Genomic DNA, 25399 nt, shown 5'->3' with positions numbered 1-25399 from the left:
TGATCTTCTGTAGCGACCCCTAAAGGGAGCAGCCGAAGAAGAGGAGAGGAAGGAATATTACGCCCTCTAGCGGCTCCTTAAAAAGTATTTTATTCAGCTATAAAATCGGAATATATTAGAAACTGCAAGAAATCTGAAAGATATCTTAAAACTTTTTCTGTTAATTTATATAAACAGATAAAACACGTAGACAGTCTGTTATTCCCATCAACTTGCTTTTCGTTTTCAAAACTAATTTGGCAATGCACTGTATTGCATAACTCTTATTATTTTTTTAATTATGTCCTTTCATATAACCTGCCATGTTGTTGCAAACTGTCCCACATTTTATTGGGGCGTGCTTTACCAAAAAAAATAGGTCAGACTCGGGGAGGAGTCGGGGTTTGTGATGGGTGAAAGGGAAAAGTTCAGAGGTCACAATTTTGTTGTCTTTGTGTAAAGGAGTGGAGCTCGATCTCACATCACTCTTCCCTCTTCCCCGAGTCCTTTCTAAACTCTCCCCCGGGTTTCTACCCTCCCGAACCTCTCCCCTTCTACCCTTACAACCCCAACCCTCCCCCCGATCACCTATCAGCGCACGAGTCAGGTGAGTTTGATTTCGCTGTTTGCTCTTTTAATATTTGTTGTTATGATCAGAAGTCGCGGAAAGAAATCGCGCCCAGCAGTTAGCCGCGGTTCGCTCTGCGTGCTAACAGGCCGCGTGATGATGAGCACGCAGTCTCCGTGCTGACTGAGCTCAGTAGCTTGGCTAGCCAAGGGGGAAGTTTTATTTTAATGTCTCCTTTATGGGCATGTTTTGTCATCTTTATCGCCTGGACTTGATTAAAACTGGACCAATCTACCTCGCTATGAAGACCACCGATAACTAGCCAGCTGTTTGTAACGTTGACGAATTAAGCTAGCTAACTAGCTAGCTAAGTAACGCACGCATGCTCCATTCATTTTTCCAGCTCGACCACAATGCTAAGTGGCTAACAGGTTCACAACTAGTTTTTAATAGTTAAATGATTTGAGTTTAACTAAAACAACACGGCCAAAGTGTGCCAGTAAATGTCTTGTTTTTTACACGGAAAATTGTTGTGTGCGTGTTTTATGAAATTTAGGTCCGGTTCGTGACGAGCGTGTCCGCATGTTTGTTGATAAACTTGCATAGCTAATGATTAAGGCATCGTTAGCGTATAAGCTATATGTGTTTTAGTTAACATCGAAGTCTTTCCAGCGCCTGTTTAGAGTCCCATAAGCAGCATTCAGATAGTGGGAAGTAAATTCACCTACCCCGGAGAACCTAGTAAAAGTCCTTGGCCATATTTGTCTGATTCATCTTAGTACGCATCAGTATTCATAAGCATTAAGGTTAGCATATGCTATCTCCCAAATTTATTTTGGACTATTTTTTCTAATCCTCTAAAGTCAAGTGGAATTAGTCTTTTTTTAAATGTCTGTTTTACAGTTTTATCAGGCCGTATTCATTCAGCCAACAGATGTGTGAAATTTCAATTTCAAAATTTAATGTTGTGAGTTGGTATAATTAGTAAGATAATTGCTTAGTAAGATGGGTGAATGGGATCCACGGGCCTTTAAACACATTTTGAAATGTAACATTCAATAGCGAAATACTTGGTGTGCTTATTTAACAGCATCTTGGAACAGTATTTTAGATTATATTTGTCTCATTTAATGAATGGCGGCTCAGTTTTTCTACATCATATTTCTAGTTTAATGTGTGCATGTTTTTCTGTGTTCCTTAGATCCATCTCAGTGACCAAAGACTTCAGTTCTGTACTGACCTGCAGTTGCAGTCATGGACTCCGGTGTGATTGAAGGCGGGCTCAATGTCACCCTTACCATTAGGCTGCTCATGCATGGCAAGGTGAGGTCATCCATTGACAGCCTGTGTCTGCATTTGATAGTGTATGATGTTTTATTTATGAAAATTAAGCCTCCCCCTGAGATATACTGAAGGCAGGGACATTAGGATGACTAGGAATATTGCCTCAGTGTTACAATCCTGTATACCAAAATAAGTGTTTTCACTTATGACTCAGCTTTAGTTTCTACCTTTAAAATCTCCTGTTTAAGTGTTTGATATTAAACAAATATATTCATGACATCACTGTCCAATGTTGTAAAATCTAAAAGCGGTAAGCAGAATATGCTAATTTCACTAATCCATCTGGCTTTATGACAGTGCAAAAGCCACACATGGCATCTCTTGGGTCCCAGAGTAGCCTGTTTGTTTTTTTTAAATGGTGGTTTAAAATGTTGGTATGTCATGTTAACAAGGAAGACAAAAAGATTTTCCAAAAACTTTGTGCTACCACATTTGTGTGTGTGTTTGCATTGGTATTTGGCTTGGCAAAGCGAAGGATTATGGATATGCCTATGCAGGCATGCTTGCTTGCAGTCCTTGAAGAACCAGCAGCATGTAGCGGGATGGTTGTGATGATATGCGTAGGTTGAACGTGTTATGTTCTGACTTGGGTCTTCTCCTGCAGGCTGAAAAAACCCAACGACAGCAGACACAAGAATAGCCGGCAGGCTGGTTGTTCCACATATTTTTAACACTGCCACCTGGTGACAGTAAACGCCTACAACATGTAGATGATGGTCTGCAAAGCTGCGCCTGTGCTCTGCATGGGGCCGACTCGCAGTCGGCTCCTTAACTTGTAGCATCTTACAGCAGCCTGGAGAAGTGTAAGAAACCCACAGATGCTGTGTGCTAGTTTGCCTCCTGGATCTCATTTGTTGAGTATGTGGAGACAGACCGGACATACAAATGTGGATGTTCATGATGGATCAGGCCAAATGTTCTAAAGACGATTAGATGAAGGAGTTTTAATGATCAGCAGGAGATTAATGAAAAATCCATCGTTATTTAATGACTATGACAACTGAGGATTTAATAAAGGAATGAAAGTAATAACTTTTTGTGTCTCTAAATTTATTTATTTTTAATTCCCTGATAAGCTAAACAAACCGTGTCTTGGGAGCTTTGAAACTCTGTGGTAATAAAAGGCAAATTCAAGCTAATAACATGTGATCTTTCCTTTTTTAGGAAGTCGGAAGCATTATCGGGAAGGTAAGATGCTGTTTAAATGAACAATTTTCATTTTCAGTCATCGAAGATCTGTTTAAGTTATACTAAATTTGTCTTTATTGTCTCCAAACAGAAAGGTGAATCTGTGAAGAAGATGAGAGAAGAGGTGAGGTTTCTTTTGTTGTATATAGTAGCAAACAGTAATATGTAAAGTTATACTTACTAACAGGCTACAAAAGGCTCCAGATCACTCATTTTATTCTTTACTTTTCTTTGTAGAGCGGAGCTCGCATCAACATCTCAGAGGGCAATTGTCCTGAGAGGATCATTACATTGGCAGGTCCAACCACTGCCATATTTAAAGCATTCTCCATGATCATTGAAAAGTTGGAAGAGGTAGATTCCATTTTTTCCTGACCTCAGAGAGGACAAAAGCGACGACTAGTCCAGTCAGAATGTGAATGAACCCAAACGTTTTGTTTTTTGTTGATCAGGATATCAGCAGCTCGATGACGAACAGCACAGCTACCAGCAAGCCCCCGGTCACCCTACGTATCGTGGTGCCTGCCAGCCAGTGTGGCTCGCTTATTGGAAAAGGTGGATGCAAGATCAAGGAAATTCGAGAGGTGTGCACTACAAAAACTATTCTCTTCAACCTCAGCCAACTGTCACCTTTCTGCTTTAGGTTCTAAGGCAACACTTGTCTTTGCATCTCACTTTCTTTCATTTATGTATTTCAGTCAACCGGTGCTCAGGTACAAGTGGCTGGAGACATGCTCCCCAACTCCACGGAGCGTGCCATCACCATTGCTGGCACTCCCCAGTCGATAATTGAGTGCGTCAAGCAGATCTGTGTGGTCATGCTTGAGGTAAGCAGTGAAGCAGATGAAGTGGCTGTTCGTCGTCGTTTCAGATATACGATCTCTCGGCTTTTCAGCTGCTGTTTATTAGGCTCGGATAAGAGTTTATGGTTTGAGCTGATATTATTGTATATATAAAAACACAGATACAGCTGTGTTTAATCTGTATTAATGATTATATATGTAAAACATTATGACAAAATGGATATCAGTGTATTAACAGATCCTTTGTCTTTTGTACAGTCTCCCCCTAAGGGGGTCACTATCCCCTACAGACCCAAGCCTTCAGGATCACCCGTCATCTTTGCAGGCGGACAGGTACATGCGATACTTTGGAGGGAATCAGTAGATGCCAGAGTTTGGGTTTTTGTGTGTGTGTGAGATATTTGACTATGGATTTTGTTACATACTTGGAAAACCTGATTTGTGATGAAAGGATACTTGAGTCAGAAGAAGATGAAAGGGGAAAGATCATGAAAGCAGGTAAAAGAGCAGCTCAGATGGCTTTAGGTTAGACAACAGTATCTGTGCTAATTTTAAAAAAATTTTTAAGGCCATACACAGCAGACGTAGAATAAAAGATTTTTGTTACAGAGCCTTGAATTTCCTCCCATTTCCATGGAGCTTTTCATTGTTTTGAGCATCAGGTTTCAGAAGTGAGGTGGCCTATTTCCTACTAATGTTGGTCTGAACTAGGGCTGGGCGATATGGCCTAAAATTCATATCGCGATATAATTTGAAGCATGTGCGGTAACGATATATATCACGATATATTCTTTTCTTCTGTATAACGTATTTTCCACATTATAAGGCACACTTAAAATCCTTTAATTTTCTCAAAAATCGAGAGTGTGCCTTATGTATGAATTCTGGTTGTGCTTACTGACCTCGAACCGATTTGAGCAGAAATCTGTTAAAAAATGTTTTTAGGGACAAATGCAATCGCATAGCAGGATGGTATACACGGGCCAAACTTCAGCCAGGAGAACAACTGAGATTATTCATCCACAATACGAGGTTAGTTATTAATATACTGCAACAACATGGGAACAGAGCAGCTGCGAGAGAATTCAACATTAATGAATCAATGTTGGGGAAGTGGAGGAATCGCAGTTTTTGGCTTTCCCCATATTTCAAAAGTGCTTCATCTCTTTGCTGTGACTGTCGCCCGCCATAATTTGCAGATGATAATGGTTTTAGGCGCTGCGATGCTTTCGACCAAAACAAGCGCAGCTTGATGACATCATCAACATGCGCTATCGCAATAGAGCGGTATAGTCAAATGTCGTGTCCAAATTCATGGGCTGCATCCTCCTGAGGCCGCATTTGTAGACCAATTACGTCACAGCGACACGCCGAAGGCTGTCCAAATTCGTAGACTCCTCCGAATGCAGCCGACAAATGCGTCCTCCTTTTCCCCGAATTTGAAGGATGGGTCGGGTGTGTCCTTCTTGGCCCACCATATCCCAGAATTCATAGCGCGGCCCAGCCAAGCTCCAGTTTCCGGCAATGGCGGCCGCTACTAAGTTTTAAAATCACTCTTATTAATCTTTCTGGGCCACAAAATAAACTTTAAACATATTTTCAGGCGAGAATGTGGGTTAGCTCGTTGATAATTAAAAATGAACACAAAAAACGGAGAAAGATTTCGGGTCCATTTTCGATTTTCGTGCCGTGGCGCTGACAACCGGAAATACTCTGAATTAAGGGCGGGAGTAGATCGAGAAGGCTAGACCGTCCAAGTCCATAGCCGTTTACTTCCGGCCTACCCGACCTCCTGAGAACCCGGCCCACGTAGACCGCGAAGGCCGGGTCCTCAGGAGGATGCAGCCCATGAATTTGGACACGACAAGTATCTCTATTGTTGGCCAAATTTATATCGTTTATATCGCCCACCCCTAGTCTGAACCAAAATGCTTTCTGGTGCTTGTTGGCCTAACATTAAAGCTCTTTTTATCCTTCTAAACACCTTTTTTATTTCTTTTGATAAAACAAAATCTCTCCTTTGATTTTCTGTAATTCTCCTGCAACGCCTCTAAATATTTCTTTTTTTCTTAGAAATGTGGAGACTTTGGACAAGGAATCTATTTTGATCACTTTGATACTTATTTTAATATTATCCCTTTGGCTTTCCTTGACTTAATGCAAGCAATTTTATAGCATTTTCCTTGGTTTTTAGGTCTTGTTTGATGATAAAAATCTTGAAACAGAACACATTAAATCTTCTAGGTTTACTTATCGACCTGTTAGGTTGCAAAACCTACTTTCTTCTTTCTTTTTTCTCCTAATATTTATTCTGTACTCATTCCCAAAACCTGCTGGCTGAGTAGTACTGGGTCATAATTGTCCTACCATAATATGCAACATGCCTAAACAACACACTGATTAATACGTGTTGTTAGTAACTGTGACTTTATGATGGCGAAGAGATATCGATGAGCTAATTAACCTTCCTGTCGTCAAAGTGCGACTGCAGTAGTTATATTTAGTTCCATCTCTACATGGATATCTGGAGATGAATGTTCATGATTTGTTTCACATTCAGCTGTGAGCAGGAACAGTCTGCGTGGACTGAAAAAGGAGGATTGCATTTAGCAGAAGGCTCAGAAAATTGGCTCTTTCCCACAGCAGACTCTGTGACAAGTTCCCAGATTGGGTTTGGCGACGCTAGACGATGAAAGGTTCTGTTGGCTTTTCGGGCCGCGAACGAGGCTTTGATGTGTTTTGAGAGAGATTTGTTTACCGAGAGTGTTGTTGCTGGAGAAATGAGCTGCCCGACAAAATCAGATGTGAGGCCTATGAAAGCTTTGTTTTCATTTGTTTCAGGCATATGCCGTACAAGGACAGCACGCAATTCCACAGCCAGATGTAAGTGCAGTAGATATATTTATATGACCCCACCCACCCATAATTACAATATGTACAGCTGCCCACCCCCACCACATTTTACAGCCTGTAATTGTAGCTGAACCTGCCCCTGTTGTTTTTTATTTTACCTTACGCTGACATACTATTGTTAGTGTTATTCTATGTAGTTCATACATTCACTGGTGATTAGTTGTTCTTTAGACAGACGTTTGTTTGTTGGTCCAGACTCTCCACTGTTCCATGAATTGTAAACTGTTCCTACTGCTCACTTTTCTGTCTTTTCCCTTTTGTGCTGTCTTGTTTCACATGTCTGCTTCATTAATCTGTCCTAGATAAACGTACTGTTCTCTCCTTCCTCCCCCTTCATAATTACTTTATACAATGGCCACTTGTCGCTTGATTCAATTAATCTTTCTCTCTCTTTTTTAATGAGTTCCATCAGGAGCATTGGATGTGATAGACTGTGTATAGTTAGTCATACCTGCCACTGACTATTGGCATCAGCACAGGGAGGTACCAGCCAGAGACAAAATAAAGACTTGTAATACTTATACAGTTTAATTATGCTTGATTATTTTTATTATTATTATAATGAGTTAGTCATTGCTCACTCTGGCAGTTTTGGCTCATACGCACATAATCGCTTCCTTAGAAGTTCCTGTACAGCTGTAGTGGTGCTGCTGGTACAGGCGCGATCTGATATCCTCGTGTTGGTGTTGTTCCCAGATCATCATACTAAAGGTTGTTCCAGGATCAACATTGCAAGTGACCAATCAGAATGTTGTGATGTCATACTTTTGCGACTTCGGGAAAAACCGGCGTAAAACAAAAAACTGTACTTAAGCTGCGAGAAACCACCTTTGTCCGCCGATCAACGGACCCTAACCCTGACCCTGACCCTTTAATAAACGCTAAGCAGAATTGATATTGTCCTTGCAACATTGGAATTTCATAAATGCACGAATGGGTTGGTGCGCAAAAGAATAACGTCACAATAATGTGATTGGTCACTTGCAATGTTGAACCTGGAACAACATTTTCATGATGATCTGGGAACAACACCAACACGAGGATATCAGATCATCCCTGGTACAGAGTCATGCTAAGATTGTCAGTTTATGCTCAGGTGTGTACTGTTGCTGGTTAGGAAATCACCTGCATGTTGGGAACTTCCTCCCTTGTGTAGTGTGACTTTGTCCTGACCCTGAAGACTGCGAGAAAGCTTTACCAAGAGATGCAGCCTGCTCTTTGGAGGAATACCTATGCGGTACCCTACATAGACAAGCCATAATTCACATCGTCAGACACCAGTGAGCTATGTAGTAAACGTATGAAGGATTAGAGGTCCTCACATCACAAAATTAAGCGATTTGTGTGAAATCTCCTTGTAATCTTTGTGTATCTGTCTATACTGATTGTGATTCTCGTTCTGTTTCCCCCCCCTCCTTTTCCTGTGTTTTCCATTTCCTCCGTCTCTCTCCCTGCCTTCTCTCTCACTCTCACAGTCTTCCTCTGCTGCTATCTCTCCACAGCTCACCAAGCTTCACCAGCTGGCTATGCAGCAGAGCCCGTTCCCCATCGCACCGAGCAACCAGGGATTCACTGGTATGCAGCGCAGCAACGCCCACGGGCTTTGAATGCAACATTTTAACTGCTCGGTCTTTAAAATTCCCAGGTTTACAGATCAAACGCAGAACGTGACAAAACACACGTTCGCACATCCTGCACTGCTAAACTAGATGTAATGACAGCTGCTGGTGGCTGTGATGACACACTGTGGGCATTTCTCACATGTTTGCAGAGAAGCAGCTGACGTGTGGAAAGCCCCGTGTGGTCTTTTGTTATTTTCTAATCAAACATCTTAATTTTTTGCCTTTTTTAACAAATCGTTTTGATCAGTGTGAGTTCTGTGTCAGTAACATTGTATAATTAGCTAATCAGTTAATTTCAAATTGATTTTGGTGACTTAAAAATGATCATAATTACAATCTTACCTGCTTTATACCTCATGTATCTTAAGTACCTTCTCTTTATGGTTCGTTTAAAGCACTTTCATGTTTTCTTTGTCAGGGATGGACGCTTCTGCTCAAACCAGTTCCCATGAGATGACCATTCCAAATGATGTAAGTCCTTCAGGAAGGGAATTTCATCCCAAACACTTAAAAATAACACTGCATGTTGGTCAGTGGAAGCATCATTGGTTGTGTCTGAAGACTAGAAAGACTTTTTTCACACATTTATCTTTAAATTTATTTATTTTTTAATTTCTCAAATGCAGTTAATGGTCCTGCTCAGGCTCATTTTTACTGTTGTTAGAGCTGATGGCGTTGCCTGGGTAGTTCAGGCAGGGTTTGCATATGACACCCACTTGCTGTGGGTTGGAAATCTGCATTTCATGTTATGCTACGTCCACACGTACACGGGTATTTTTGAAAACGCAGATTTTTCTATGCGTTTGCACCTTTCGTCCACACGTAAACGGCGTTTTCGGTCACTGAAAACTGAGATTTTTGAAAACTCCGTTTTTGCATTTACGTGTGGACGAGAAAAACTGAGAAAACGCAGCGTCAAAGGTGTGCGCCTTTTTTGACGTCACACTGTGCGCCACGTTATTGTTTCGGTGAAATGAATTTCTACAATACTGTTACTGTTAATTGTTCTCTCTGCAGTGTTTAAATGCTTACATGTACACACACAGTTACTGTCCCTCCACACATACTACTCGGTTCTGCTTCTATGCCCCAGCTTTGTTTACTTTTTCCCACCGAGGCTTCTAGACTTCTGATTGGCCAACATTTCTACACAGATAGGAATATAGCGCCACCTGTTGCTTTGGCACGTTCCTAGCAGCGTTTTCCTTCATTTCTGCCTTTACGTGTGGACGGGATTATTTTTTAAAACGAAAACGGAAAATCTCAGTTTTCAAAAATACCCGTGTACGTGTGGACGTAGCCTTAGATGTACCAGAAACCTCCTGACCACCTGGACACAAAGTTTAAGAATTAGGAATTTTAGTCATGTGAACAAGGAGAATATCACAGGACTCTATGCTTTCCTGTGAAAACACCCTTACAGCTTCCATGGGAGAAGCCAGTAACTGATAATCAAAGTGTCAAGCATGAACTCGTGTGAATACCGAAGTATTCTAGAGTCAAATGTTGAGGCCGTCTGTCTGACGGATAAAGCTTGGCCAGTAAATCTACAAGAAGAATGGCTGAAAAAGAAAAGAATTGGTGTGCAGTGGCTCAGAGTTGATCAACCTGTTGTGGCAGCACCTTAAGAGACTTAGGAATTGCCATAAACTTTGATTAACTGAAGCCAGGTTGTAAAAAAGAGCAGGCCAAAAGGCACAGATGAAGTCATAAAGAGCGCGATCTAGGTTACTGCTGCTAAAAGTGGTTCTGTGAGCTACTGAGTCATCGGTTGTACTGCCCCCCCCCCCCCCCCCCCCCCCCCACAGGACTGCAAAGAGTACTTTGAAAACTATTTTCACATGACTCTGTATCTTTTGCTACCCCTGCATTGATTTAAATCATGCATTTATTACAGATTTAAATCCCACAGAATTAGTGGGGCCCAGTGCTTCATCTGTGGAGGATTTTTCTTCTTGTTAGTCATGCTGTTTAATAGAGGTGGGAATCACCATACATCCCACGATACGATATTATCACAATACTTAACGCACGATATGATATTATTGCAATTTTTTAAAATATTTTGCGATATTCAGATTCTGTACATAAAGGTAAACTTTATCAATATTCATTTTATCTAATATCAAAGTCTCACACTCAGTCTTTCTCTCATTTCAGTTTTATTGTTGACAAACGGTTTGTATTACAGTCTAGTCCAACTTAACTGAATCAACCATCTGGTACAATTATAGCTATTCTGAACTATGCAGTTTATGAAAACTATGCAGCCCCTTCAGCAACTGAAGAATTTGAAAGTAAATTAAAACAAAATATAATTTTACATTAAATAAAAACGTTTTAAACTTAATTAAAATAAAACATGTCTTAAATTAAAATAAGTAAACTGTCATGTTTATTGCTGCCATAAAATAAGTTAAACACATTTGGACAGTGAAGGAATGTCAGGATTCTTGCTCAGAAAAAGGATCAACATGCTCTGAAGTCAGAGCACGAAAACCTTTTTGTAACAAAATATCAATTTCTGCTGTCCCTGTATCGATACATTATTAGCAAACAAAATATCACAATACTACACAGTATCGATTTTTTTCCCCCACCCCTACTGTTTAAGAGTGAGCAGGCCCTGCTTAGACGCACATACGCATAATCGCAGCGATCAGTCATCTTTATCTCTCTCTTTACTTTTTTTTCCTCCACCAGCTTATTGGGTGCATCATCGGCCGCCAGGGAGCCAAGATCAACGAGATCAGGCAAATGTCAGGTGCCCAGATCAAGATTGCAAATCCAGTGGACGGATCGACCGACCGCCAGGTTACCATCACGGGCTCGCCCGCCAGCATTAGTCTGGCGGAGTACCTCATCAACGCCAGGTGAGATAATAAAGAAAAGAACTTTAACTCCACATGGGGTAATCGATTCAGTCATGGGCTTAGTTTCAGTTTAAGTCGACTTATTTGTCTGCACCGGGGGGGTTTACTTGAAATCGCAGGGGCTAGATGGGCGTGCCTGAAAGATTATTTTCTGTTTAAATGTAACCTTTCAGCACGTTTCACTCCACTAATGCCGCACAGCTGCAGTAATCCGTGAACTGAACAGCTTTATTTACTTTGTCGCACAGATAGCTCGACTGCATCCACCCTTAGTCTTTGTTTTTATGTGCAGATGATTGATTGTAGCGATTACTGGCTTTTCTTTTAACTCCTGCTAACCATCACTGTGGCGTTTGCTAGCTCTCTGTCAGTCTGCTTTTGTCTGTCCTCCCACACTGATCCATCACTAGATATGTTATTTATTTTTCCTTGCTGATTTGTAACTGATGCTTTCTGTCTCGTGTTTTGGTCACATCCCTGAGTGATTTTCCCCCTACACCCTACCCCCATCCCTCCTCCTGCCCCTACCCCCCCACCCCCACCCCCCACCCATTGCTCACCAGCCTGCCCTGTGACCCATCCCGACTGTGTTGTCCCTCTCTCCTTGTCTCTCTTTCTACAGTGTAGAGTCCTCTAAACCTCCTCCCTCCTCCTCCTTGAACCCTGAACAGACCAGCCTGTGCCCTCCCTCCACCTCTACTACTACTACTACTACCACCACTACTACTACTACCACCACCACCTCCTCTGCTGCTACCTCCTCCTTCTCTTCTTCCTCCTCCTCCTCTTCCTCCTGTGTGGTGCCCCCCACAGCCTCCATCCCTCTGTCCTTGTTGGCTCCAGGGCCGCCTCCTCCCTCCTCCTCTTCCTCCTCCTCTACCTCCTCCACCGATTCCCTGCTCCCCAGCTCTCCCGCCTGTGTGTCGAGTCTCCTCAGTCTCAAGCCCCTCCCTCTCCTGGCCCTCCATGTTGTCAGCGGGGCCAGTAACCCCGCCCACCCAATTCCCACCGAGCCCAAAATTGCCTCAGAGCTGGGCTCCAAGTCTAAAAGGCGAAGGCTCTCCCCTTACTAACCGAGGAAACATAAGTCATCTACTACTGAAGTACCGACAATGCTCCTTATTGTCCGTACCTGCACTTGCTTTTGTATCTGGCTGTGCCATGCCACGCTTACTACCGAACAGCCCATTGTTACAAAGCAGAAAGATGGTCGACGACGCCATATTTCTAAAGATAGATAATCTGTAGCTTGACTTCACTCGTCTGCTAAAGAAACGACATGTTGAGTGCATTATATTTTTGAACAACTTTGAACTTAGCATGGACAGGGAATTATTTCACTGATTAACTGAAGCATTTCTCTCTTTGTGTAAGCTCTGCTCAGGTAGCGGCTCTCTTTAAGATGTCACATTGTATTTATGAGAAGTTTTCTTGTAGTGAATTTTAAGTGACTGTTGTTAGCTGTTGTAATGGATTGCATCTTGATGACTTTATTATTATTATTATTATTTTTGCTTATGTAAGAAATTAATTCAAAGTACCCTCAGGTATCAAAGCCACCAAATCATCCTTTTGTCATGTTGGTACAAATACAAAAACGTCCATCTTTAGCTTAAAGCAGCTGATTTAGCAAATCATGAAAGGAATAATTTGATCTTTTAGGGAATATCTGGTCATCTTCTTGCAAAGAGTTGGATGAGAAGACCTCTAGCCCTCTCATTAATCTTGTATGAAGCAAACTCTGTAGCCAAGAGTTCCTTAGGCTATTTTATCTCATGGTAGAAATGAGAAGCCCGACTCTACATAAATGAACAGCCTAGTTCATTAGCTGGTTTTTAAGAATATGTAAATATTAGTTTCATAGCTGTGATATTTGCAGACGAGGGGTGCACTGTGCAGAAGAGGAATGAAAGTCAGTAAAAGCAAGCCGGACATGAAGACGTGTAGTGAAGGTAGATGAGTTTAAATACCCGGGGTCGTCCATCCAAAGCAACAGACGAGGGAGTGAAGAAGAGAGAGCAGGCGGGGTGGAGATGAGTGATGAAAGAATAGCAGCAAGCGTGAAAGAGAAGGGTTAGAAGGTGGCAGTGAGGCCTGCTGCGATGTATGGTTTGGAGATGTTGAAGATGGAGCTGCCATAAAGAGGGAGACTCCAACGAGGATTCATGGATGTAGTGAAGGATGACATGCAGAGGCGGTGAGGATCCCAGGGATAGGGTAAGATGGAGGCAGATGATCGATTGCATCTGAAAGAAGACTTCAGCTTCATAACGTGAAGCGTCACTGCTTTCCTTTGTCACACAGAGCTGTAAACGAGTCGCTTCGGGTTTTAGAACAATAAGGCATTAGGCGGTCTTTGATCTCGTCGGCTAGTCTGCAGACTCGGTCTTCAGCGGCAGCCGCAAATTATTCAGGGCTTCCGCTGTAGCCACGTGGGCCAGATAGCAGATAAGTTATCCGGTTCAGCATTTCCAGTTCTGTGCCTGGAATTGTTTACAAATGCAGATGCATTTTCGACTCCAGGCCTCGAGGGCCGGTGTCCCGCAGGTTTTAGATGCGTCCTTGATCCATCACAGCTGATTTAAATGGCTACATTTCCTCCTCAATATTTCTTGAAGTTCTCCAAAAGCCTGGTAATAAACTAATCATTTGACATTTTGACCTGCAGGACACCAGCTGTTAAGGCCTGGAGTTGACCTGAAGTTGAATTGGCTGTTTACATTACATTTTGGTCCTCCTTTTTCTCTTCATAGAGACTATTTACATGCATCCACAGCCTGCGCAGAGTTTGTTTGGCTTGTGAAACGTGGGTTATGAGGGCATCTGAGTTTTCAGATAGTGCCCTTCATATATTCTTCACTGCGATGTGGTGGTTGCAGAGAGTCGGGCTTGCGGTTTCCTCTCGGTTGCAGTTTTTGTGCTGTGCAGAGTTTCATTTAACCTAGAAGGGCCGTATCAAGTGGCGCCAGAGTGAATCATCTCATCCAACTCTTGACCGATTCTTTAACACGGCTCCATTTTCAAACCAGTAAGTTTGATCAGCTGTTGGTTAAGAGACCCTCTCACTGGCAGCAGGAGCTCAAACTGAACATCGAATTTTTGTTTTTCTACGTTTAATCATAATTTTCCTGCTAAACGAATCCAGATTTTATCATAGTAATATATATAAATGTACATAATGATATTGTTGTTTATCTTGTCTGTCTGATTGCATGCCTTACTCTCTCCCTCCCTGCTCTCTGGGTGTCTCTGTCTGTTTCTCCAGGCTTTCCTCTGAGGCCACTGGACTGGCAGCCAACTGATAAGACACTGCATCTGCACTAAATCTCACTTTTATATCATCGGCTATGATTAAGCAGTCAATGCAACTATCCAAGTTAAGAGTTTATATATTATACTGCCTCTTCCTCATTTAAAAAATAACAAAAGCAAAAAAAATTATGTCAACCGCCACTGATTTGATCCGCTGAGTTCGTTATTTATTTTCTTTGTTTTGGTTTTAGTCATACGAAGCAAACGATTAGGTTTTAAATTCCCTTTTTGGAGTCCAGTCAGAGGTTTTAATGATTTGTTGTTTAGGCGTTTTTTCTTTTCTTGATGGATATCTCGCTCTTTCCATTTCTTTCTTTGCCATCACAGAGACATGAGTTGGAAAAACTCTGAATAGACATAGATTTAGTTCTGTACAGTCAGCTTTTTTTTTTCTTTAAAAAGGAAAAGACAAAAAAGGAAAAATAAAAAAGTATCAAAAATAAGAATAGAGTGACTGTTTTATTCTGTTTATATACGCCCCACTCCTTTTTTTTTTTTTTTCTCCTCCCCTCTCTGAGATCCACCTGTCAGTTTGTCCATTTAATACTTGTACTTACTTGCTTCAAATATACACAGCATCCTCCCCCTTTGTCACCGTTTCAATTGAAGTGCTTGTAACATGGATTGCACTTGTGTCACCGACGAGAACACGTAGCTGTACACGCACCGTCACAAAATTATATTTGGTTATTTAGTAAATGTTCTAACACTCAGATGAATTTATCCAGATAATTTAAAAGTGTGTACGCATGTCACGTTTATCCCTTTACATGTCATTCCTAAACCTTCCCGCTCCTGTCCTGAGATCATGTGTTGATATTTTGCTGGGATGGGAGGTTTTGTTTTGTTTTCTGGGGATTTGGGGTCGGCTTTAGGGATCGAAAGCAGAGGGTTCCCCTCGCTTTTTTTTTGTAAAGACTGATTATATACTAAAAGTTGAAATATTTGTTTTAAATGGAGGAAATATTTTTTTCTTAACTACCAAAGTAGGGTGGTGGGAGGGGGGGGGTGAACTCCTGGACACTGATCTGTTAAATGTAATGAGGCTAAGAAGTGAAATCACTGATGCTCTGGAAGTAGAAAGGGTTGTGAGTTAACACTAGTTTCCTGCTCTTTGCTCTGCTCAAGAATTTATTTTTTATTTGCAGGAAAGGAAAAACTTTTGTGCACGTTTATTTCTTTTCCTTTGAGACTGTAGACCTGGGTGCCACGTTGTTTAAAAAGAATACAGAAATAAAGATGTGAAATGCTTAAACCACAAACCCTCTCGCGAGTTTTGTCACCGTGTGAAAGGAGAGTGAAACCACACGTTTGGTTTACAAGTTTGAATTTATTTTTAACGGCATTTCATTTTGTTTCTTTTTTTAAATATAGTTACGATAATGCAGTATAAAAAGCCAACATTTAACAGGGTTGCTTTCAGTGAGCATCATGAGTACCTCCACGATTGGACAATAGAGGGCAGTAGTCTTGCTTTTTGGCAACATTTTAATCCTGCAGGAGGATTTCTAGCTTCAAACCTTGGGGGGCCACAATCTGTAAAATCTTTCTACAAATATAAACTGCAAAAGATAACCTGTCTCTTTCTTTCTTTTCAAAGATGAACAAAATAAGCTGCCTTTTTGTAGTTTTAGCTTATAGAGTGTGACCTGATCAGTCGTGGATTCGTGGAGTAACGTGATGTGCTGTTGTACGGTCGGATTCAGACGCACATTAAGGACATTTGCCAAGGAGAACAAACACAAACAAGGGTTTTAGGTGTCACAGTTTATGACGCAGCCCTTACAAGAGTGAAAAATAACCGTTGGATGGCGAAGTTTTCAGCCAGCGAGGCCAAATTAAGTAGGCGTGAAAATGGCAACGTCTGGGTCCAAAATGTTCACATTTAAAGAGATAAATGATGTTGAGATGAATCAGTTACTGGACACAAACGGGTTTTTGCATAAATGATTTTCGGCGTCTAAAATTACCAGGCTGTAGGATCTGTATTGGCGTTTCTTGTGCCTTCAGTTACTCGGCACTGGAGGGTATAAATCTCTGATGTTCTCATGTTGAAGCCGAGACACAGAGACGGCGTTTGACTTCAGTAAGGTGTCCCTACTATTTCACTCGCATGCTTTTTCTCAACGCTATAAATGGGGGAATATGTTTTAAAATGACCTTGCATTTTTAAATACAGTAAACACGTGCGATAAGTTTTTTTTTTTTAAAAAAGCTCATCTGTCCTAAAAGAACCCGGCTGTGAGACCAGAGCAGACATATTGCTTTTCCTTGTTCACATGTTTGTTCCTCCTCTTCCTGTTCGGATGCTCGGACACGAACAGCAGCTACAGTACATTTCTACTACCGAGAGCTTCAAATAAAATAGTTCCACCTAATTAGAAACATCAGCACCTTAAATTATACAATCTCACATTTTAAAAATTTGTTCATTTTACATCCCATATTTACACCGATATTAAAACCAGAAGTAGAAAATGGAAACGTAACCTATGACACGATTTATAAATAATGTAAACGACACAAAAAGATGTAAACATTTTCTTTCTAATAAATTAAACAGTGCATACGTTGGTTTTTTTTTTAAAGACAAAAAGTCTTAAATTAGATTTCATAAATTATAAGTAAAAGGAGCGACACTGGTCGTCTCCAGCGATCCATTTAAATAGTTTCATGATCATTTTCATTAGGATAAAAATAAAAAACGGACGTGAATTATGACTGACGACACGAAAACAATATGACAACAGACGGTGCAGACGTCGCCTCTTTGATCGAAGCTTGTGTCGCTGAGGTGTCATTTGATGTGATTTCAGAGAACAAAAGGTGCCGTCAGCTCGGATAGTGCCCCGATTCACTTTCACATCGCCGTGCTGCATTCATCTCCAAAGAAAATGCGACTTTCCTTTTTTTTTTTTGTTTCCTTAACCAGGATGTGTGGTTTTTAAGAACATTGCTCAATTTCCTGCCTCTCTGCGATGTCCCTGATAATGACTCAGAGTTTCTAAGAGTGAAGGAGGTATTGAGAGGCCAGGTCTGCAGGTGGTGCGGTGGGTTAGAGGTGTCCGGTTTTCACCAGTTGGTTGGAGGTTGACTGGGGTCTGCAGTGCACGAATGGTCCAGTTCTGCACTGTCACAGTCGGAGTCATCATACAGGCCCTGGTTTGGAGGAAAATCAGGAGTCAGAAAATGAACAGATTATAGAAAGAAAAGATGTCAGATATCACACCTCTATACCACATTTCACTCTTTCTTACCTCATAATTGGGGTCATTTGAGGCGAGCTGCGTCTTGACTTGTTGCAGAATGGCTTCTTTTTCAGACAGACCGTCGGAGCCCAGCTGAGTCGGGTCAGACGGGTCAGCGGGAATCTCCGAGCCCTGAGACAGCAGGTCGTCGCTCTTGTCATCCAGTCGCTCGTCTGTGTTGGTGCTGACCACGTCGGGCGTACCGCTGTGGGAGTGGTCAGTAGTGTTGCCCTCCTCACCGTCCGAAACCGATAGGTTCTCTGAGCTAAAGGTCGACAGGGACTGGCATTTGGTGATGCTCACAGGCCGCCTGGAAGGGTACGCAATACGAGAATACGCATTTTAATGAAAATCTGCAAGTATACAGATATTGATACACAACAAGCAGCGGTATGAAAATGCACTAAGTACCGTCTCCTCGGCAACTCCACTTCACTGTCCACTTCTCCTTCCTCCTCCTCTGATGACAGTCCACGTCTCTGTGGAGAAAAAGCATTTTCCAATGTGCTGTAATTAGACTTATTTGAGCTGAGATCTGAGAATAGATAACAATCTTTAATTGCTCACGCTATCCGGCTAGAACACATAAAACAGACTTTTGAAGGTGCAACCACTGATATGTGAGCAGTCAGTGCACAAGAACCAACAACTGACTCCAAATTTATTGGACCGTAATCCCACTGAATTCTTTACTTTTTGCTAAGGTTTGAGATTTTTGTGTTAGTTGTGTTTATCTAAATGAGTTGCACCCAAAGGAAAGAAGGACGTTGCGCTCATTAATGAATGTATCTAATCAGCCAATCCCATGGCAGCAGCTCAGGGCATTCGGGCCTGTCCAGATGACCTGCCGAAGTTCAAACAGCATCATGTGACTTAAGTGACACGGTTGTTGGTGCCACACGGGCTGATCTAAGTATTTCAGAAACTGCTGATTTACAGCGATTTTCCTGCACAACCATCTGTCTGCTTCAACCTGATAGGAAGGCAACAGTATCTCAAATATCCACTTGTTACAACCAAACCATGCAGAAGAGCATCTCTGAATGCACACCACATCAATCCTGGAAGCAGAAGACCACACCATGTGCTAACTCCTGTCCACTGAGATCAGGAAACTGAGGCTATAATTTGCACACATTCACCAAAAATGCTCCCACGCCTCAATTTCTGCTGCAATATTTGGATGATAATGTCAGAATTTAGTGTAAACAACATGAAAGCTTGGATTCATCCCATCTTTACCGATCAAGCAAAAGCAGGATGGGGTGGGAGATATTTTCTGGCCACATATTGGACCCCTTGTACCAACTGAACATCGTTTCAAACCCACAGCATACCCAAGTATTGTTCCTGATCATGACCACATCCTCTGATGGCTGATGGCAAGCTCACGCACCATGTCACAAAGCTCGAATCATCTCAAACTGGTTTTTTTGGACATAACAATGAGTTTTACTGTACTCAAATGGGCTCCACAGTCACCAGATCTCAATCTAATAGGCGGTGAAAGGGGGGATTTGGGATGTGCAACTGATAAACCTGCAGTAATTGTGATGCTATCATGTCAATATGGACCAAATCTCCGATCAGTGTTTATAACACATTATTGAATGTATTACAAAAGACAAAGAAACCTAATCCAAGACTAGAAAGATGTACCTAATAAAGTGTCCGGTGACTGTATATTGAGCAAAGTAAGGGGAGATTTAAAAATTTAGAAATTTAAACCAACAGATATTAATGGGAAACCTCAAGTTTTTTCCTCATGTACATAAATTCAAGTTTTCGGTATTTAAACGCATCTCTTTTCATCACTCAGTAAATCAGTAAATACTAAACAGTGGTCCCCTGTTTATCGTGGGAGTTACGTTCTCAAAATAATCCGCGATAAGTGAAATCCGCGAAGTAGCCAACTTTATATTTTTACAATTCTAGATGTTTTAAGTAGGGATGGGTATCGTTTAGGTTTTATCCGATACCGGTGCCAAACCGGTACTTTTGAAACGGTGCCGGTGCTTAAACGGTGCTCAAACCGGTGCTTAAAGAATGGAAAACACAAAAGTGGTCCAAAAACCTCTCATGTTCAGCTGTTTTTTTGTAAAAAGATAACAATGTTAGCCTTTTCTGCAGCTATGGGGCATATATGGTATCACTCTTGGCTGGAAGCAGTGCTTAAACAATGGAAAAAAACACAAACTTTGTCCAAAAACCTCTCATGTTTAACTGTTTTCCACTTTTTCTTTGGTCATTTTAGCCTTTTTGGCCAGGGTGAAGGGAGTATCTGCCATCAAACAAGAAGACAGCTGCATGTAGCTATGATGGTGTTTGCTGTTCACCTTACATGCATTAATGTAATAACGTGGTTAGCCTACTCAACGTAAATTACACACGAACAACATTAAGCTACTCACGCAGAGAAGAACGGCTGCTGCTGCATCATCACCCGTCATCATTTCTGCTACACTGGCAGGGCTAGGGGCCAGGACTCTCCTCTTCGGGTTTTTGGGGGATGTTGCTAATTCCGGGTCCGATAACAGGCAACCCACAAGCAGTAGATGTGCTCGGTGTGAGGTCTCGCAGCAAGCTATCAAATACGGCGCATTTCTCGGCTTTAAAAAAAAAACACTATGCGTCGCCAGGTGTTTCATCAGATTTGAGGTGTTACCTCCTTTGACAGTATCACAGTATCAGCTTAAAGCACTTGTTGCAGCTGCTGAGTTTGCATCTTTTGCTGTGAAGTACAGCCAGACTTTTGACCGCTTCGCCTTGGTCATTTTTAATCTGTAGCTCTGCTCTAAAAGAACGTACGTACCTGGACCCGCCTACTATCCTCGGAAACGTAAAATGATTGGCTAGAATCTAAAGTGTATCATTCCATACCAGTTGGTGGCGGTAATGCACCTTTCAGTTGTTTGCCAACCGCCAATACAAATGTAAGGAAGAAGAAAGTGTATCACAGCTCAGGAAAAAAAGCACCGAAATAAAGCACCGAAATGTGCGCTGCTTTTCGGTCTGGTTACTACCGTTTATGTCAGAACCGGTGCCATCATGGCACCGGATACCGGTACCCATCCCTAGTTTTAAGGCTGTAAAACCCCTCACGACACACTTTATACACTTTTCTCAGACAGGCATGAACATTTTCACACTTTTCTCTCTTGTTTAAACACTTTTGTTGAGATTGTTGTGTTCGTTGGGAAGAAAGCTTACAAACATGCAGTGCAGCACTTCAGACTCACACTGCTAGCAATAGACGATTTATGTAAATTTGACAAGCTGAACGCATCCTGTACAGGAGGCATGGCACGAGATCGACAGTGGTCTACAGCCAATCAGGATGCAGAATACAATGCAAAAAAAAAGCATGAAAAATTGCACAAAAAAAAAATATCGGCGAAACAGCGAGACTGCGAAAGGTGACCTCCTATAATTATAATTCTGAATAGATTAAAGAGCCCTGGTGTACGTCTGTGCTGTTTAGGCTGAGATTTATGGCTCTGAGCTTAAAAAAATAAATATGTTGACATACAAGCTGTATTCAATTCTCACCTGACTGCGTGTGACTGCTGCCCTGTAGAGCAGCGCTGAAGGCGTAAGGCGTTGACTTCTGGGCGAGCGTGTAATCACCGTCCCTTCCTCCTTCTCCTCACCTTCGTGGGTGACACGAGTGTTCCCGAGTGCGGGCGCCCTGCCCGCCGCTGCTCCTCTGCCACAAGGGGAGTCAGGGCTACTAGAAAAAGGAATAGATGCCGCATCTTCGCTCGGTGTATCGCTGCGTGGAGGCGTTTCTGCCAAGTCATCCCCGCCTACACCCACGTCAGGGCCCCGCTCTGGCCCATCGGTCCTTCTGCTCTCTTCCAGCCCGGCTGAGGCGCTCTGACTGCCCGCTCTGTCCAGCCCTGATCTCACCTGGCCTTTCCTCCTGCCCTCCACCTCCAGAGTGGTAGAAATAAGATCGGGGCTGGAGGAGGACATCTTTTTGAGTAGAAGGTCATGCTGTAAGCCCCTGAGGGCTGCGCTGGGGTCTAGACGGTGCTTGCTGGGAACAGACGAGGTTGCATTGATCATTGCTAAAGACGAGGACAGAGTGGCTTTCAGCTGAGCCAGGTCGCCACTGCTGCCTTTTCCAGCCTTTCTGTAGCGAGGTTTTCCTCGGCGTGAGCGGCCGGGGGAGGTAGAGCCCTTGTTGGGGATTGTGACCTGGGTCATGGACGAGTCCAGCTTAGGGAGGATGACCTCTGACTTTAGTAAGTCTGGCCTGGAAAGGACAAACACGGACGAATGTTATTAGCAAATTATTGCAATATAAACTACAGGACAAGACATCTTCCTTGTCGCCTCACCTCTTGCTGTGTGAGGGCAGTTTCTGAGGTACATTACGTTTCTTCATGAGCTTCTCCATGGAATTGGAGGAGGCTGACTGTCTGGTACTGTGGTGCTTGAAGCAGCCTGGGTACTTCTTGTCCAGTGACTGCTCCCTCCTAATGTTTAAACACAAAGTCAATACCCGTTTAATGGATGTCACCGAGCATAAGAGAGCGGCCTACGACATGCAAGAGCCTCGTATGACTATATATGTAATGGCCACTTATGTCACATTTCAGATTCACTTTTCCGTCTTTTATTTCATTACTTCACCGATGCTGATGTATTAAAAAGCTTTTAGGGTATTTTAATAAGTGAAGCCATCAATTTCTTTATATATTATTAATTTGTATTCAGTCTGTGCCCTCTACTTTAAAAAATATGGCCTTTTGTGTATCAGATTTTTTCTGATACACCCTGTAGTCTGCAAAAAGAAACATGTAAGAACAATGCAGTTTGTTTTCATACTTAAGCAGCTCCTTCTCTTTGATCTCCAGCTGCAGCATGATAGCATTCAGTTCCATGTAGAGGTTATTGGCTCTCTCCAGCTTCCTCTCGTAGTGTTCTCGGATGTCCAGTGCATGTCTGCGAGGGGAAGAAAGTAGGGGAAGGCTATAAATAGGCGGATGATCTGATATCGTCGTGTTGGTGTTGTTCCCAGATCATCATGAAAATGTTGTTCCAGGTTCAACATTGCAAGTGACCAATCACATTATTGTGACGTTATTCTTTTGCGCACCAACCCATTCGTGCATTTATGAAATTCCAATGTTACAAGGACAATATCAATTCTGCTTAGCGTTTATTAAAGGGTTAGGGTCCGTTGATCGGCGGACAAAGGCGGTTTCTCGCAGCTTAAGTACAGTTTTTTGTTTTACGCCAGTTTTTCCCGAAGTTGCAAAAGTATGACATCACAACATTCTGATTGGTCACTTGCAATGTTGATCCTGGAACAACCTTTAGTATGATGATCTGGGAACAACACCAACACGAGGATATCAGATCGTGCATAAATAGGCAATACTGATATTTACCTACTACACCTAGTATATAGAAACTCTGATTATTCACTCTACATTTTGCATTTACATTCTGTTTTCCATTAATCAACCTTTGCTGCTTTCAATGTCACTTCCACTTGCCTTTAATACAGACTGTGATGTTCACACGAATCCACTCTAGCATTAGTTCAGCCACTGAAATCAGCTAATACCCGTCTCCACATTCAATTGGCAAATATCATAGAGGGTGTATTCTCACTTGTTAAGCCTCTGCAAGCCACTTTACAACCCACCTCTACCCCATGTAAGAGCCAAAGTCAATGTTTATGTTTTGCCTTTTTGTTATGGTGGCACAGGTGTATAGCTTTACCTGCGTGTCAGGTGATGGCATGTGGGTGTGGTCACAGTCTATTTACCTGATCTCGGTGTTCGCAGCAGGTGTTGTTGGGTGAGTGGTTTGTGGGCAAACCTTTCTGTTGACCGTCATTTTTTGGCACACCAGTTAATCCGTGCGCTATTTGTAAATTGATTGAAAGCGCAAACGTTTGTTTTTGTTTTGTTCTTAAAATAAATGCGCAAAGTACAAGTACGACTCATTATGGATTATTGGAGGCGCGTCACAGGGACGCAACCAACTCAGCCGGCCGCGGCTTTATTTACGGATGAAAGTCGCAACACCCCAGCTCTTGCTTTTCTTGTTGTTTCTGAATTAAAGGCATATCTGCAGTCAGTAAAGTTCACTCTGTTCAGTTTCTACTGCTCTGTCTGTCTCCAGCTTTCCATGTGTTTACACGCAAAACGGTGAAGTTGAAGCCCAGAGCTACACTGCCAAATCTAAACTAATACAGACGATAATATCAATCTTACTGAGGTATATCTTACCTCAGTTCTTCCCTGCGCCGTTTTATCAGCTCCTCGTCCAGCCGGTGAAGACACGTGCCCTCTGACTTAATCTTCTCAAAATGATGTCTCACCTCATCTCTCCACTCCGCCTGGCAGAACACACAAAACGCCACAGATCCATCAGAACGAGTACAAGTGCAAGTGAACAGTTTATAACGTCCTTGTCAACCCGATAAAATGTTGCACTTGCTATTAAATTTAAAATATACATGCATGTACAGACATTCAAAAACCCAGAGCCACCTTTATTAATAAAGTCACCAGTGTAGATCAGAGGTCAGTAGCCTGTAGTAGAACAGTGGGGTGATCAAACATGCTTCATTGCACGTTCACATTTCTTTCTTTCTGGGTTTTTTTCAACTCTTGCATTTATTCGATTCGCACACTTGGAAGATGAAACCGTTCCTGTTTGCCACGGAGAGAATTTATATGACTCAAGTTTATGAGTCATGAAAATGAACTTAATGATTTCAATGCTATGAGTAAACCCAACCTTGATCTTCTACAAAAAACACTCATAATTTGCATAGCGACTCGTGTATATACTGAGACAAAATCCATTAGGCTGTCAGATGATAATCAGCACTCATGGAGCGAAACTGAACAAGAATTGACATGAAAGGCAAAAACCCCCCACAAAAAATGCAGTACACACTTTTTTTGTACACAGTGCAGCATGACAGCTGTTATCTGATACCTGTCATATCAAGGGACAAGGGAAGTCGGATTTATGTGTGTGTGTACATGCACGTGCATGTGTGTGTATATCTGTGCATAAAGGATGCTCTTCTTATTAAGCTAATGGACTCTCTGCAGTCTCCTGTCTCCAGTCCCCTTCTTTCTCCTCTCTCTTTGCTCTCAGCTCCCTACCATTAAACCAATCAATACACTCCAGCAGCAAATACTTCTTTCTAACGTCACAAGAAAAATCCATTATGGGGCAGAGAGGGGAGAAACTGCAGAGGGCTGCAGGGGGGGGGGAGGGGGGGGAGAAATAAAGGATCAAGGATAAGTGGAGAAAATGAAAGAGGTTTATGTTTTGCACCATGAGATATAACCAGAGGGAGAAGCAGTGGATTACTCTAAATAGGGACAGAAAATCTTATTTATTTTGTGAGTCTGTGTGCACAAGCGTGCCTCATAATTATACATGCTTGAGTTATAAATGGATCCGCATGGCTGAGCAACAACACATCTTCCACACAATTATACATCTGTGATTCTCCTTCATCCAGTTTCCAATATGTTTGTCATATGCTTGCGTCTCCACACGCACTCAG

General features: G+C 42.2%; 2 protein-coding genes across 10 annotated transcripts in view; one reads left to right on the top strand and one right to left on the bottom strand.

The window, feature by feature from the left end:
• The first annotated feature begins 419 nt into the window (after nucleotides 1–419).
• LOC146517862 (poly(rC)-binding protein 2) lies at nucleotides 420–15048 on the top strand. Of its 6 annotated transcripts, none has more exons than XM_085161160.1 (13): nucleotides 420–586; nucleotides 1749–1870; nucleotides 3056–3079; nucleotides 3171–3203; nucleotides 3317–3433; nucleotides 3532–3663; nucleotides 3778–3906; nucleotides 4141–4215; nucleotides 6724–6765; nucleotides 8271–8370; nucleotides 8836–8888; nucleotides 11121–11290; nucleotides 11913–13126. In XM_085161160.1, exons 2-13 carry the CDS (start codon nucleotides 1802–1804, stop codon nucleotides 12361–12363), a joined length of 1395 nt encoding a protein of 464 aa, XP_085017286.1. In that variant the 5' UTR covers nucleotides 420–586; nucleotides 1749–1801; the 3' UTR covers nucleotides 12364–13126. The 6 variants fall into 6 exon arrangements, with proteins under 6 accessions (XP_085017286.1, XP_085017282.1, XP_085017280.1 ...); XM_085161156.1 differs by lacking the exon at nucleotides 11913–13126 and adding an exon at nucleotides 14556–15048 and having other exon boundaries at nucleotides 428–586; nucleotides 8298–8370; XM_085161154.1 differs by lacking the exon at nucleotides 11913–13126 and adding an exon at nucleotides 14556–15048 and having other exon boundaries at nucleotides 428–586.
• An 11-nt stretch (nucleotides 15049–15059) lies between these two features.
• Nucleotides 15060–25399, bottom strand: part of LOC146517861 (mitogen-activated protein kinase kinase kinase 12-like) — a 35609-nt gene continuing 25269 nt past the window's right edge. For all 4 annotated transcript variants that reach the window (XM_085161130.1, XM_085161129.1, XM_085161132.1 and 1 more), the window contains exons 8-14: nucleotides 24099–24208; nucleotides 22684–22800; nucleotides 22194–22331; nucleotides 21400–22108; nucleotides 18262–18329; nucleotides 17860–18160; nucleotides 15060–17761 (exon numbers count right to left, since the gene is read on the bottom strand). In XM_085161130.1, coding sequence (XP_085017256.1) covers nucleotides 17675–17761; nucleotides 17860–18160; nucleotides 18262–18329; nucleotides 21400–22108; nucleotides 22194–22331; nucleotides 22684–22800; nucleotides 24099–24208 — 1530 coding nt within the window. In that variant the 3' untranslated portion in view covers nucleotides 15060–17674. The remainder of the gene's footprint in view (nucleotides 17762–17859; nucleotides 18161–18261; nucleotides 18330–21399; nucleotides 22109–22193; nucleotides 22332–22683; nucleotides 22801–24098; nucleotides 24209–25399) is intronic.

The sequence above is a fragment of the Neolamprologus multifasciatus genome, chromosome 5 (assembly GCF_963576455.1).
Source record: "Neolamprologus multifasciatus chromosome 5, fNeoMul1.2, whole genome shotgun sequence".
NCBI classification, from domain to species: domain Eukaryota; kingdom Metazoa; phylum Chordata; class Actinopteri; order Cichliformes; family Cichlidae; genus Neolamprologus; species Neolamprologus multifasciatus.
The sequence above is the reverse complement of the archived record's forward strand: the minus strand, read 5'-3'. Positions and strand labels throughout refer to the sequence as shown.